The sequence below is a fragment of the Pseudoliparis swirei genome, chromosome 24 (genome assembly GCF_029220125.1).
Source record: "Pseudoliparis swirei isolate HS2019 ecotype Mariana Trench chromosome 24, NWPU_hadal_v1, whole genome shotgun sequence".
Taxonomy (NCBI): domain Eukaryota; kingdom Metazoa; phylum Chordata; class Actinopteri; order Perciformes; family Liparidae; genus Pseudoliparis; species Pseudoliparis swirei.
This window is the reverse complement of record NC_079411.1, coordinates 21,244,079-21,259,000: the sequence shown is the minus strand read 5'-3', so window position 1 is coordinate 21,259,000 and position 14,922 is coordinate 21,244,079. Positions and strand designations below refer to the sequence as shown.

The 14,922-nt window shown below is 43.4% G+C and overlaps 3 protein-coding genes across 3 annotated transcripts in view; 1 reads left to right on the top strand and 2 right to left on the bottom strand.

Annotated features, from left to right (window-relative positions):
* The first annotated feature begins 629 nt into the window (after positions 1-629).
* Positions 630-3,180, top strand: wfikkn1 (WAP, follistatin/kazal, immunoglobulin, kunitz and netrin domain containing 1). The gene is made up of 2 exons (XM_056409788.1): positions 630-992; positions 1,240-3,180. The coding sequence occupies exons 1-2, from the start codon at positions 732-734 to the stop codon at positions 2,755-2,757; spliced, it is 1,779 nt and encodes a 592-aa protein (XP_056265763.1). The 5' UTR covers positions 630-731; the 3' UTR covers positions 2,758-3,180.
* Positions 3,181-3,692: 512 nt separating this feature from the next.
* mettl26 (methyltransferase like 26) lies at positions 3,693-10,172 on the bottom strand. The gene is made up of 6 exons (XM_056409148.1): positions 9,836-10,172; positions 9,346-9,508; positions 7,921-7,980; positions 7,732-7,799; positions 7,405-7,483; positions 3,693-3,967 (listed from the first exon to the last, which is right to left on the bottom strand). The coding sequence occupies exons 1-6, from the start codon at positions 10,027-10,029 to the stop codon at positions 3,911-3,913; spliced, it is 621 nt and encodes a 206-aa protein (XP_056265123.1). The 5' UTR covers positions 10,030-10,172; the 3' UTR covers positions 3,693-3,910.
* A 727-nt stretch (positions 10,173-10,899) lies between these two features.
* The window catches only part of LOC130190507 (girdin-like), a 30,160-nt gene continuing 26,137 nt past the window's right edge, over positions 10,900-14,922 (bottom strand). Inside the window, 4 exon segments of the mRNA XM_056409955.1 lie at positions 10,900-12,528; positions 13,616-13,681; positions 13,878-14,129; positions 14,670-14,747. Of these exon segments, the coding sequence (XP_056265930.1) occupies positions 11,453-12,528; positions 13,616-13,681; positions 13,878-14,129; positions 14,670-14,747 (1,472 nt within the window). The 3' untranslated portion in view covers positions 10,900-11,452.

Genomic DNA, 14,922 nt, shown 5'->3' with positions numbered 1-14,922 from the left:
TAACGCCTTCCCACCTGACCGCGGCATCTCTGAGCTGCGTGTGAATGAATGCGCCGGCGCTAAATTGACCGACGACGTCTAGACAAGAAAGGACGCAAACGACATGTTTTTTTTCTTTTTCTTTGGCGTGCGCGCGGGTTGTTGTTGGGACAGCTTGCCACCACGGCCCATGCACCTTTTTCCCCCTTCCTTCTCTCCTTCTTTGATGTTTTAACAATGTTTGTCCAGTTGCTGAGCGCATGGCGCTGCTTCATAAGAGTTTCAGAATTCAGACACTGGAGGGACCATGGGGGCGGTCAGAGGGGGCTGCCCTTTCCACCTCCATTCACACTCTGAAAGGCTGATTGTTGCGTCTTTCTCTCTCCTTGTGCAGTTTGGTTCGCTTATATATTTTGTTGCGGTTACGGGAGAAATCGACCCTGAATGCGCATTGTTGCACGAGTTTTGGGTTATCAAGACTCATTTTTCATGCAACCCCCCCCAAAAAACTGCTTTCTACACGCGTTTTCCATGTGGATATTTCTTGTTGTTCAGTAGATGTCCTCCATGCGTCTTGATCTTTGGAAATACTACAACTCTCCACTCTGCGCACCGCAAACTAATTGCCGCGATGTTTACGTGAAAAACGGACCACCGCGTTTGCACATCGACAACAACAGACGTGTTTCACGTTTGAACACCTCAAGGAGGAATGGATTTACCCGTTTGGCGACTCATGCAAAAAAGCAATAATGTATAAAATCCCTGTCCAACTTTTGGAGGATGCATGCCTGAAGGATACGCGTTGGAGTAATGCGCCAAATAAACTACTAACAGGCTGGATACGTGCGTGTTTGTTGACGCTCCTGCTTTGCACGTTACCTGAACTTTCTTCGTGCGCAAGTGTGACCGGATCCGCAGCTGAACACGAAGGATTTTGTCCCAACAAGCTGAATTCTAATCTCTGGGTTGACGCGCAGAGCACCTGCGAGAGAGAATGCAACGTGGACGAGGTGGTGGTTATTTATGCATGATCGGTTCACTCATAATCATCAGTTAATTTGCCGTTTTGTTCATTTAAATCTGCTTTCACGAATGCTGTTTCTGTGTGTGTGTGTGTGTGTGTGTGTGTGTGTGTGTGTGTGTGTGTGTGTGTGTGTGTGTGTGTGTGTGTGTGTGTGTGTGTGTGTGTGTGTGTGTGTGTGTGTGTGTGTGTGTGTGTGTGTGTGTGTGTGTCTCTCTGTGTGTGTGTGTGTGCAGGACTGTGCTGACTTTGAGAAATGCTGCACCAACGTGTGTGGTCTCAACAGCTGTGTGGCTGCACGTTTCTCTGACGGCACCCCAGCCCAGCCAGATGGGCAGGGTGGAGGAGAAGGAACCGATGGCCCCGCCTCCAACGCCACCTGCGAGGGCTTCCTCTGCACCCAGCAGGGAGCCACCTGCGACATCTGGGACGGACAGCCCATCTGCAAGTGCCGGGACCGCTGCGAGAAAGAGCCCAACTTCACCTGCGCCTCGGACGGCCTCACCTACTTCAACCGCTGCTACATGGACGCCGAGGCCTGCGTCCGCGGGGTGACCTTAACCGTGGTCGCCTGCCGCTTTTACCTCGCCGGGCCCCGCACCAGCCCGCTGCCTCAGGACACGACGACCAAACCCACTCCGACATCCTCCCACGAGGCCCCCCGGCCCCCCACGCTGTTCTCCAACCCTCACCACCAGTCCGTGTACGTCGGCGGCACGGTCAGCTTCCACTGCGACGTCATCGGAGCGCCCAGACCCGTAGTGACGTGGGAGAAACAGAGCGAGCGGCGCGAGCGCCTGGTCATGAGGCCCGACCAGATGTACGGCAACGTGGTCATCACCAACATCGGTCAGCTGGTCATCTACAACGCCCAGGTGTGGGATACGGGCATCTACACGTGCGTCGCGCGGAATTCCGCGGGCGTCCTTCGCGCCGAGTACCCGCTGTCGGTCGTTCGGCGGGCCAACGACGATTTCTCCGAAGATCCCGAGATGCCCATGGGAAGGCCGTTCTCGCCGGCGGACTGCCTGCACGAAGTGGACCTGAGAGCGTGCAGCGGCGAGCGCCACGTGGACTGGTACTACGACGGCAAGCTGGGCTCCTGCTTGGCCTTCGGCAACGGCGGATGCGACGACAGCCGCAACCGGTTTGAGACGTACGAGGAGTGCAAGGCCTCCTGTCAGAGAGAAGGGATGGGCGTCTGCTCCCTGCCTGCCGTCCAGGGCCCGTGCAAATCCTGGGAGCCTCGTTGGGCCTGGAATTCCCTCTTGAAACAGTGCCAGGCCTACGTCTACGGTGGCTGCCATGGGAACGCCAACAGCTTCGGCACCAAGAAGGAGTGCGAAGCCAACTGCCCGCAGCCCAAAAGGAAACCGTGTAAGACCTGTCGGGTGAAGGGGAAGATGGTGCCAAGCTTATGCCGGAGTGATTTTGCTATTGTGGGGCGGCTGACGGAGCTGGTGGAGGATCTGGACTCGGGGTTAGCACGCTTCAGCCTGGAAGAGGTCCTGAGAGATGAAAAGATGGGGTTGACTCTCTTCAATACCAAACACCTGGAGGTGACTATCGCCAAGATAGACTGGAGCTGCCCGTGCCCCAACATCACCATGGAGGAGAACCCGTTGCTGGTTATGGGTGTAGTGCAGGATGGCGTTGCCATCATCCAATCAGACGGCTACGTCAGAGCCATAACTGAACGCAGACTCAAGAAGCTACGAGAGGTCGTGAATAAAAAGACCTGCGAGGCGTTGTAGACTCGGACCGGTCAGCACACGTGGGGTCTGCGGTCACCTCTACCGTTAGCACCGAAGATGACCGCTAGAACGGCAAGCTGATATTTAATAACTCTTTAAATGAACTGACACAAATGTTATATGTTAATGAAGATATGACAGGGCTCATACACGTGTTGATGACCAATGGATTTCCAGGACTTTTCCAGGACTTTAAACCAAATTTTCATGAAAAAACCATTATGTGTAAAATGAACATATGAATATAACATATTTCCAGGACTTTTCCAAAACTTTTGGGATTACTTTTTGGGATTACTTTTCCAGGCCTGGAAATAACCACTTTTTTAAATTCCAAGACTTTTCCAGGTTTTCCATGACCTTAAAAACCCTTATATGATACAATATGCGTGTACAATTTATATTCATTATCATTGTACGACATTCCAGGTGTGAGTCCATTAGTATCAATGCTGAAATGTTATATATATATAGATATATTTATCTATATATATATATGTCTACATATGTGTATATATATATATATGTTTACGTTTAGATATTCTTTCTTTTGACATGTATTCAGTATGCTTATTATTCAGTAATAATAATAATAATAAGATAGTAGCCACACAAAATGCCTAGTTTGTGCCACCAAAGGAATAGACACCTCCATAACCTCTATATTGTGTTTCTTTCTGTTCTATTGTATTATGTTTATTTTATATTGGGCTCTTTATACTAGTCATTTACATAGGTGTTTTATAGAGGTTTACTTTTGTTTACATGTTGTTTTGTATGATTTAAAGATCTAATGTGCAGCACATTGCTTCTTAAATATCTCCCTTTGCAAAGCACTTCTTCTAACTTTAGTTTGAATGCAAACTGAATGAGGAAGAAAATAAATAAAAGAGTATAGTTGGCTGCGTCGAGGCAAATATAGCACGAAGACAACATATCAGTGAGTCTTTTTTTACTCGTGTGCAATACAGAAGAATACATGATGGGTTACGGTATTTCAGTTTGGATCAACAACAACTTCATCTCTGTCAATGTGTTTCAGAATACGGGGGAAAAAACAATTCATAAAAACGTCTGTAAAATGTGGCAATGTATCTGAGCTTCAAGTGTAAGTTAAGGCGCCGTGACCGTCCTGAAGGAACCACGGGATGCTTCACACCAAACTCTCCTTCCTGAACAGGAGACACTTGTTGTTCGCAGGCATGTCCACCTAGAAGAGAAAAGATTTGAAATAATACATCGAGAGGCCGACATTAACATCGACTTTCAAGGTTTTCATTTTTTTATTTGCCATTTGTGTCTAGACCAGGGGTGTCAAACTCCTGTCCACCGTGGGCCTCATCAGCATCATGGCCGCCTCTTAAAGGGCCAGTGTAACTGAAACATAAATGTATAAACTACTCCCGAGCATATTGTTAAATAAATCTCTTTGCATTTGATTATTGTTTATTTGAGTGTAGAACTATGGTACGTAAGAAGATGTCTCTAATATTATAACATAAATCCATTTGATTTGAAACCTTCAAAATAAAAGTACAGGATATTTTTCTTCAATTTCTTTAAGAAAAGGCGATCATGTCTCTTTCAAGCCGTCGGGAGCCACATAAAATGACGTGGCGGGCCACATTTGGCCCGTGGGCCTTGTGTTTGACACCTGTGGTCTAGACCAACAGTCCAGACACATTTAGTTTAGTTTGGTTTATTTTGCAAGTCGAAGTGTCCTTGAGCAAGGCACTGAACCCCCAGTTGCTTCCCGGGTGCATCACTGCAGCCCACTGCTCCTTAATAACTAAGGATGGGTTAAATGCAGAGAACTAATTTCCCCTTGGGGATTAATAAAAGTGTATATTTATTTATTTATTTCGATCAGCAAAATATACAAAAATCAAAATTCAACAAAAGAAGAACGTGGCTGACCGAAAGGGTCAAGGCTGAAGCTATCGAGCTTATAAGTGCCCTAACCTATGATTTCACGAAAAAAACTTATTTCAGAGAACGATATACATATATATATATATATGTATATATACATATATATATATATAGATACATACACATACACATATACACATGTAGATACATATACACATACACACACATATACATATATATACCTAAACACACACACACATCAGTGGCGGTTCGTCCATAGGGGGCGCTAGGGCGCCGCCACTCTTAACATTGAGATGAAAAAAAAAAAAAAAAAAAAAATCCTGTCAAAAAACATTATATGCCAAATCATTTAAATAGTAAATATACCGTGTTGACGCGCTAAATGTGTGTGGGAGACCGTCAGCCTGTCAACAACCACTTAAGTTAATGTGAAAAAATATAATATATTGCCATTATCACGGAGAGAAGCCCCTCCCCTTTTTCGAGGCGCTGGTCTAACGTGTGTGTACGGCATCGATACAACATTTCAGTCGTTTCGGCAATGACCGGCTTCACATTGGCGGATGAAACGTGAATCTTGGGTCGCAAAAATGTGCGCCATGGCCACGTGATTGGACTATTCGGCAGATCAGAGACCCGTATGTTCCCTCAGCCCAGAGAGCAGTGTTGCCAGGTCCGCGGTTTTCCTGCGGAATCGGGCTACTTTTAGGACCTAGGTGAAATAACTGTTTAGGGAAAACTGCTTTTAATGCTGGCATACTAAACATATGTTGTTACTTTGTAGATATTACAATACATTTGGCAATGATAGCAATGCTGTTGGACTTTAAAAGCAGTGTATATGGTTTGGCACGGGCATATTTTGAGTTCTGATATTGGGCTGGTTTTATCACACAGACCTGGCAACCCTGCTGCCCAGAGCTCCACGGAGGTACGCGAGCAACATAGCTAGCAGAAGCTTGTTGTTAGCATGGCGTCGGCGACTGAAAACTCTGTGGTATCTCTACACCAAACACCTTTCAATCGACGGTCAGATATTGACAAGAAGAGGCTGAAAGAGTTGGGACCCGAACATCCGGATTTAAAAATTCTGCAGCAAAGCGCTGACCGCGGGAGGACGTACACCTGGAGATTCTCCTTAAGCCGATATGCTAACCGGAGCTGGTTAGCTGGATGCTCCATGAGTAATTCGTTTTTTGTTTCCCCTGTCTGTTATTCCAAAGTCCTGGGACTGAAACTCTCTGGACTACAACGGGGTGAGGGATCTACAGAGCTTCAGACAAGTGTAAAGCACGAATCTTGCCGCAGTTATCTAGCTAAGAGCATGGAGCTAACTCGCTAACAGCCTGAAGCTAACTCGCTAACAGCATGAAGCTAACCCTGTTTGCAGACCGAACTGGCATCGAAAACACAACGAAGAAGTTCTGAAAAACAGACACATTCCCTCCAGAATAATGGAAACAGGCTGGTTAAAGACATGATTGACTTTAACCAGTTCTTGAGAAGTTTGACTATAAAGAGAGGAGGCTACTTTTCTTTACATATAGTGGGTCTACTCTGTCAAACAGTTAGAAATGCACTCTGTCATTTCTTGTTTTCAATGTATTTTATTTTTGTTTGTTGTTCTACGATATTATTGAGTGTTTGTGAATTTTATTTTAATGAGCTATTTTTATTTAGCGTTATTTTTAAAAATCTGTTTCCTGCGGAAATTGCTTTCCATCTGTTGCACTTCCTGCTCCTGAGTCCGTCTTTCCATCACAATGGCTTTATATTGCCGAGGGTGAGTTCAGTGAAAAACGATTTCGCACTATTTTGGCTATATTCTTTAATAAAAATTAACCGTTTATGTTACATACAGTAATGGAATGCTAATACGATCCCGGCGTCCAGCTGTCGTGTCATTTAGACCGTCAAAATATACGTTTGGTGGCGGTCTCATTGAGCCACTTTGGCACCGTTTGTTTAGCTACATCCGGTCGCCCCGACGTATATTTTCCTTGTGTAAATTGTGTTGTTTTGCGTGTCTAGGAAGTGGAAGTGCAGAGACAGATCAGAAGGCAAATGTGTGTGTTCTGTTGTCTTCTGCAGGTATGTGTTTCCCTTTTGTTCAGTTAGAATTTTCGCTGTTTCTGCTGAAATGACTCTAGCTCATGTAGTTATTTATTTTGTCCATTAGGGGTCTCTGTTTTCCCCTTGTATGTTACATGTCATGGTTTTTGATGAGAATTGTTATTATTTAGATTTAATGTGGTCCTGTCTTCCATGGACAATGATTTTTTATTGCTGAGGGAAGTGGAAGTGCAGAGACAGATCAGAAGTCAAATGTGTGTGTTCTGTTGTCTTCTGCAGAATAACTAAGTGCTGGGAAAATCCACCATCTGAGCCGACTTCTTCCATGCCCGTTCCACATCAGTTACATCTGATATATTAATCATTATTTCTAACCTTGTCAATGTCTTGACTATATTTTCTATTCAATTTTCAATTCATTTGATAAATAAAAGTGAGTTTTCATGGAAGACACGAAATTGTCTGGATGACCCCAAACTTTTGAACGGTAGTGTACATAAAACAATAAACATTGGACATCTAGTGCAGGGCTCTCCTAGTCAACAGTTTAGAAATAACACTATAATAACAAAGAAAACATACAAAATATAAAAGAAAACACTGTACAGACTGCATTGTTTACCTTTTAACATTTTAAGGGGAACACATTGAACTGGACGATTACATGAGGCGTTTACTTGCCATTTTCTCCAGGAATAATCCATAACTTTGTGCTGTGGAACTGAGGAGGGCGATATCCCTGAGTCCCCACTTGGAGTTCCTGCAGGATAAAAAGAAAAAGATAAACTTATGGTGTATATCCCACAATCACATTAGTGTTATTGATTTTAGTGATGACACAAACACCTAAACTTCCATGATTATCTACACAATGCTGTTGCTACTGCATGTCAAAGTGAAATCCAAGGCCGCCCGTCTTTATGACAAGAAAACCACTCAATTCCTTTCACATCTCCACATAAAAGAATTAACGTCCGTGAGCAACACAAAGACTAGAAAACACTTTACCTCTGCCGCAGGCTGTAGTCAAAGTCGACATTACTTTGAGGGGTGATCTGACCGTTCATCGCATAGGGCTAAGCACAACAACAAAAGGATGTTATGTAACATTTATTTACATATGTTTACGTTTGATAATAACATATCATGCGTGTGGCGAGTGCATGTTTATAACAACATGCTTTTTTTGCTACTCACCCCATATGTCAATAGAAGGCCTTGTGCCTTCAGCACGGTCCCCGCCCCTTTGAATAAACCCTAGAAGAAGAAACATAAGCATCACATGACATGGCGGTGGGGGATAAGAGGAGGGATTACGACTCGAGCCCTTTTTGTTCCGGGTCTCTTTTATAGACTGAAAGACCGGAGGCCTGTAAAAAGGCATCGCTATATAATATCTGAGTAGTTATGAGTCCAAAGGCTCCTATATATACTGGGAGTATTTCAGCTTTATGGAAAATGAACACCGGGACCAATAGATCACTGCAAAACACTGGCCAGAATATCTCATTTTTTAAAGAAGACACGTGCTGTTTATTTGTGCACTTGCAAATTACAAGTTGAATTCATAAGCAGTAAAACACGCAATCAATTATTCAAGGTTTTGCTGCTGCAGCTTAACAGGGTCAAATTTAAGATTAAGATCTTTCTCTGTAATGGATATGACTGAGAAAGTGTGATGACTTCTGCCTTCGCTACAGAAATACCATTTTATGGTTTACCTTTAACTGCCACAGTGGTTCCCTGGTAGAGATTTAAACCACAACCATGTTTGTGTAGGATCAGGGCTTGACCCACGAGGAGGGCAAAATTAGGGAGCTAACATTAAGCAGTATATATATATACTGCTTAATGTTAGCTCCCTAATATTATATTATTATATATATATATATATAATAATAATACACGCAACTAGTTTTGTGGTGCGTTGATTTATTACATCCTTAAAATATAAATGTGCTAATTGCACGATTTGAACTACTCGCAAATAACGAAGGCCTTAAAACTGATTCCATCTACGAGGCTCCACTGCTACACAGAGCCTCAACGTTAGGAAATAATGCAGGTTATGTTTTAAAGTTTCAGTATATATTGTGCTTTTGTGGTCCATACAGAATGACAAAAACAAATGTGCAATTTATCGCCACATATGACCACACATATAATCTGGGGCCTTCAGGGGTCCCCAGAAAAGTTTCCCGTGTTGCCAGTAATCTAGTTTTGGGCAAGATCCTTTATTATTATTATTATTATTATTATTAACATGGTATTGGTTTTATCTAACCCAATTGGGTTTGATGAAACCAATTACATGTTAATAATAATAATAATAATAAATTACATTTATATAGCACTTTTCAAGGTACTCAAAGACACTCTACATTACATCATGAAAACATCCTAAAGTCTATGCAATAAAAAAATTAAAAACATTTCAATAAAACAAGTGAAAAAAATAAGAACATATAGATCACACAGTCACATTAAAAGCAGTTCTGAACAGGCGGCTTTTCACAATGTAAAGATCGGTGCAGACTCTCGGATGAATTTGGGGAGAGAGTTCCAGAGGGAGGGGGCAGATATAGAGAACAACATATAAGAACAATGCAAAAATAGTCCTACCTCAGTGCACGCCATTGGAGAAATGTGGATCATATTGATGTTGACGAGCAGATCGAGGCTCTCGGGCTGAATGCCCCCCCAGTACTCATAGGGCAGGGAGGCGTCCAGGTGGATGGCGGGCCTCACGTTGTGCTGCTGGTAGTGGGCTCTGTACGCCTCGATGCTGAGAAGAGCAACACGAGACATTAGTGGAAATACAAACACCAGTTATGCATCAGTAGTACGACATTAACTACAGAGATCAATGATCAGAGCCGTGATGCAAGTTTGCTCCGCAGAAACTAACCAATACCGTTATGAACAGAGTTTATTCATTGTTTACAGACAGCTACAATGTGCATTGTTACTAATACACGCACACACACACACACACACACACACACACACACACACACACACACACACACACACACACACACACACACACACACACACACACACACACACACACACACACACACACACACACACACACACACACTGTGTTTACCTGGCAAGAGACTGTCGGTCAAACTCTGAGGGCTGCCACACAATGTTGCGCAGGGCCTGAGCGAAGTGCGTGACGTGCTGCCCGGTACCGGAGGAGATCTCCAGAGCCTGCAGGGATCTCCCGGTGTTCACGCTCTCCCGGAGCACCGCGAGGATGGGTTCCTTGTTCCTCTCCGCGGCGGCGGCGTTCAGCATGGTTCCAACAACCGGGGACGACTGTCGAGCTAGGCGGTAGAGTTTGTGGAACAACTCCAGTATCTCTGGGCTAACGGCGGTCCAGATTGAATAACTCAAACGCCACCCACCAATGTTTTTGTTTTCGGCTGGAAAATGGTCCACTTCCGCATTGCGCCGCGTCACCGGAATGACAGCCAATGGGAACGTTGGACGGGCACACGGTCTCCTCCGGTGCGCTGTTTGGGTTAAGATCAATATAACGTTACGTAAATACACAATAAATAAGTAGAATGTACTCGTCATTGTTTGTTTCCCCTTACGTAGTCTAGTGTTTACGTTTTTAAACATTGCTATAAATAACTAAATGAATAACTAAATAAATAGATAAATAAATAAATAAGTAAATAAATAACATAAATAAATGAATAAAATAAATAAAATACATTAAATAAATAAAATAAATAAAATAAAATAAATAAAATAAATAAAATAAATAAAATAAATAAAATAAATAAAATAAATAAAATAAATAAAATAAATAAAATAAATAAAATAAATAAAATAAATAAATGAATAAATAACATAAATAACATAAATAAAATAAATAAAATAAATAAATATGCTAAGTATATTAAAAATATTTTAAAGTGGGATTAAAGTAGCATTTTTAAAATAGGTGAAAGCGTGACTTTAGTAGACTTTTTATATATTTGCAGAAAGTACATTTCTTTGAGAGTATATTTGCACTGTTAAAAGTTCCAGTCTATTTTAAATACATTTAAGTATATATATTTTTGAAATAGGTTCGGCTACTAATAAGCCTAACGTGCTTGTCTATTTTAATATAGGCTAATTATTGTGGATGTCTTAAATGTGCACAAACTGAAGTACATCTTTTATGGGTCTCTTTATTTCAGGTAAAATAGCATTCAGGTACACATTCTAATTTACAAGATTTACAGTTTCACACTTCCCTAAGGCTCACATTTAAATCTCACAGACTAAGCGATCAACATGTAACAATCATTAAAAAAAAAATGTCTGAGGTACAGGAAATAAATACAACAGCAACAGCAGGAATTAACAACATATTTTGGCAAACACAAATGTCACAGAACAAGAGACAATGTGGTCAATTAAACAGGCCTAACACCAATCTATGTAAAATGGACAAATGAGGGCAAAGTTATATGAAAGAGACAATCACAATGGAAAGTTAATACAACTATTCCTCAGATATCTGAATATGCTGAGAAACAATGGGGAAAACAATCTGAACCAAAAGGAACTTAAAACACTTTTTAGGATCATGGTATACTGCAGGTATTTAGTGGAATAAAATGCAAACATATTATATTACAGTCTCTTTTGATGTGATGGCCTTGTTGCATCTACCAACTTTATTAAATTAGACAATATTCAATGACGTGGGCAGCTGCTTTCATTGCATGGCGAGCGTCTTGTCCTTCTCCTCCATCAACCCAGGTGCATGTTCTGCGTTCTGACTCTGCTCATTAACCACGGTGAGTGTTTGTGGCGTGTCAGGAGTGACCTCCTCACTCTCGAGTGGACCATCGTGCACCAGAGATGGATTCAGACCGAGGACGCTCTGGTTGTTTTCAAGGGCATCCATACTGGCCACGGTCGTGACCGCAGAATCACTGAAAATGGTGTTGGAGAAGACAGAGTTGAAAGTGAAAGAGGAGTCAAAAAAAAGTGACTCCTCCACTGGAGACCTGATGGGGTCGTCTGTGGGAGCAACAACAACAGCTGCTGGGTCTCTGGGAGGTTTGACAGGAGGCTCGGGCTCACTGTCGATCGTCTCGGGCTCAGGCTGACTCGACGGATCCGTATCGGAGACCTGAACCGAGAGCGAGTCGGTCTTGACCGGCACCCTGCACTCCCCGATTACACTGGCGCGTCGGGACGACCCCTCTGCAGTGGAAATGACACTGCTGGCCCGGGGGAGACTCGTGGGCGACCCGGGCCCTTTCCGTCGGCCCTGTTTCCCCAGAGGGGTGGAGAAGCAGTTGAGGCAGCCGGACATCGAGGACGACTGACCCTGAACGTACAGCACTGCGATGGGCGAACACACTAAGGCCCGGCTAGTTTCAGCTTTAGAGGTCACCCCGTTGACCCCGGGGTTCATTTTTAATGCGCCCGCTCCATCCGACAAGCGACGAGCCACTTTCCCTCTGGACCCCCTGCGGATGCTCTTCGTGCCCCTCGCGAGCCAGAAGTCGTGAGAGAGCACTGGGGGTCTCTGCTTGGGTAGAGACTGGACAACCGGATGCTGCAGGCTGTTGGCGGCGGGCAGAGTGGAAGCTTTTTCCCGGTGGTGCTTCAGCGTGTGTTGGGGTGTGGAGGTGTCGCAGGGGGGCTGGAAGGAGGAGGAGGAGCGGCGTGATGGGGGATGCTGCACCGGGCTGCTGCCGTTGGACCACGGCTCGTTTTCCAGGCTCATGCTGAACTCACCGCTGCTCTCGCTTTGGGCTCGACTCTGGACGCCATTCAGCCCTGGAAAAAAGAAAGACAAAATTATGTTTTTTTTTTTTTTTTTAACTTCTTAAACCCCGGCCTTTTTTTGGGGGGGGGGGAGCTCTGCTCAAAAAAACATACCCAAACTAAAAAAGGATGTATCTCCTCTACCACAAGGGCTATTTGAGTAATTTTAGTGTTATAATATGCAACACCTGTGAGAATACTCCAGATGTGTAAATATCAGCCTATATGTTACTGGTTTGATTTAATGAAGATAATAATAATAATAATCATTTATTTTATATAGCGCTTCTCAAGACACCCGAAGTCGCTTTACAGTCCAGAGTCTAGTAGTCATACACACACACAGTCATACCGGGGTGGTGGTAAGCTACATCAGTAGCCACAGCTGCCCTGGGGCAGACTGACGGAAGCGTAAAAAACACTTATTATTATGATTATATCTTTGGAATCATGCATCTGTGCCATTTGAGTTCTCATGTACCAGAATATCTCACTTTTATATAAATGACATGAGAGTGCATCAACTCTTATAGAAAGACTTGACTCTGCTGCCCCCTGCTGGTCATTAAGAATATGTCGATACAGCTGACTCATTTTCACGATAGAAGTGAACATGTGTCCATATTGTATCTCTTTAAATAATTATATATATATATATACATATTTATATAATAAAGAATATATATATATTATATTTATTTATATTGTAATATTTTGTTTGTTATGCCGTATTTCCATGTATTTTATTATATATACATGGAAATACAGCATTTAAAAAATATTTTAATTTTTTAAAATTATCTAAATATATATATATATATATATATAATTATTATTTAGAGAGCTACAATATGGACACACATGTTCACTTCTATCGTGAAAATGAGTCAGCTGTATCGACATATTCTTAATGACCAGCAGGGGGCAGCAGAGTCAAGTCTTTCTATAAGAGTTGATGCACTCTCATGTCACCGGGATAGAGATTAATATGAAACAAGGTCATGATTGCAATTTGATGGAGTTGCTCTAATTCCAGAGCTGGTAATACATCTGTATGCTTGATGAATCCTCTCAACATGTATATCCAAATGGGCTTTACCATGATTCTGGAGCGCGTCGCTGTCCTCAAATCCAGACGGCACGGCACAGTCGTTTGAATTCTTGTCTGTGGGGCATAACATGAGAAATCACTGCACGGTTATACGTGAAGCGACACATTTCTGCACTTTCATTTCGGGGGAAAAAAAAGCAAAAAAAGAGCACTGACTTTCCTCTCCTTTCCTCTACACTTTATTCTAGCGTCTAACTATAAGGATGATGACATCAAACAAAAACGGTGGCTCGTGAAGACCTCTCTCTACCTGTCACCCAGAGCTCAGAAACATCTGGATCAGTGTCGGCGGTGTCAGTGGTAGTGATGCCGACGTGGCCAGATGGTGGAGTGGTGGGAAGATTAAGGTGGAGGATGGATAACATGGATGTGGAACGGGATGAGGACAATGTGTTCTTCCCGTCCTCCTCAACATCCGCCTCTAACGCTTCCAGCTGTGCGGAGCCGTCTGCCCGCCGCTCCTCCTTGAACGGGGCGGAGGGGTACGCCGAGCTGTCCGAGGCTGCGTTGTCGGACCGAGGAGTGGAAGAAGTGGAAAGTGGGTGAGGGGGGATGTGAACGGGTTGATGGAGATTAGGATGTATTTCTGTTCGATGCAAGTGGAAAACACGAGGGAGGGATTTCGCTGCTTTCTCCACGGACCACACACAGCCATCTAGACATGTGGTCTCATATGGTTAATCCCAGCTCCTGATATTGGGCACAGCTCATGCAGCACCAGTGTCCGCCTGCAATGCACCATTTATTTGACCTCTGGTAAATCATCCTCAGATTGTCTTCAAATATAGCAGCGCTGCTAACATGACGGCTGCGAATGCTTAAAGAATGTAGTTTCATTACTTGAAATAAAGGTTGGCATGGATGGATGGACACATTACTAACATATGAGTGCAAATGCTTGGAAAAATGGAAATATCTTTACTGAAAATGATGACTCCTACTCACTCGGAGGTTACGTAAGAGAGAAAAGGATACAGCCTGGATACAGGTAGTGTTATCGAGTGAGCTAAATGAAAGGCTACAGTCACGGTGACTTTCTTACACGTGGAACGCCGGAAGAGGGACTTGACTTTGTCTCTGTCCTTCAGCCTGTTCCTTATACGGGGAAACATTTTGGTGGCTATTTAACAGCAAAGTGCGGACACATGGGAGGTAGACAAAGGAATAGATGCAAGCAGAGAAAAAGGGACGGCAGGGAGGAGGAGAGAGGGAAGAAGGGAAGACAAGACAGGAGTGGAGAAACACATTAAGACATGGAGAAGACATATTGGGGACACACACACACACGCTTATCT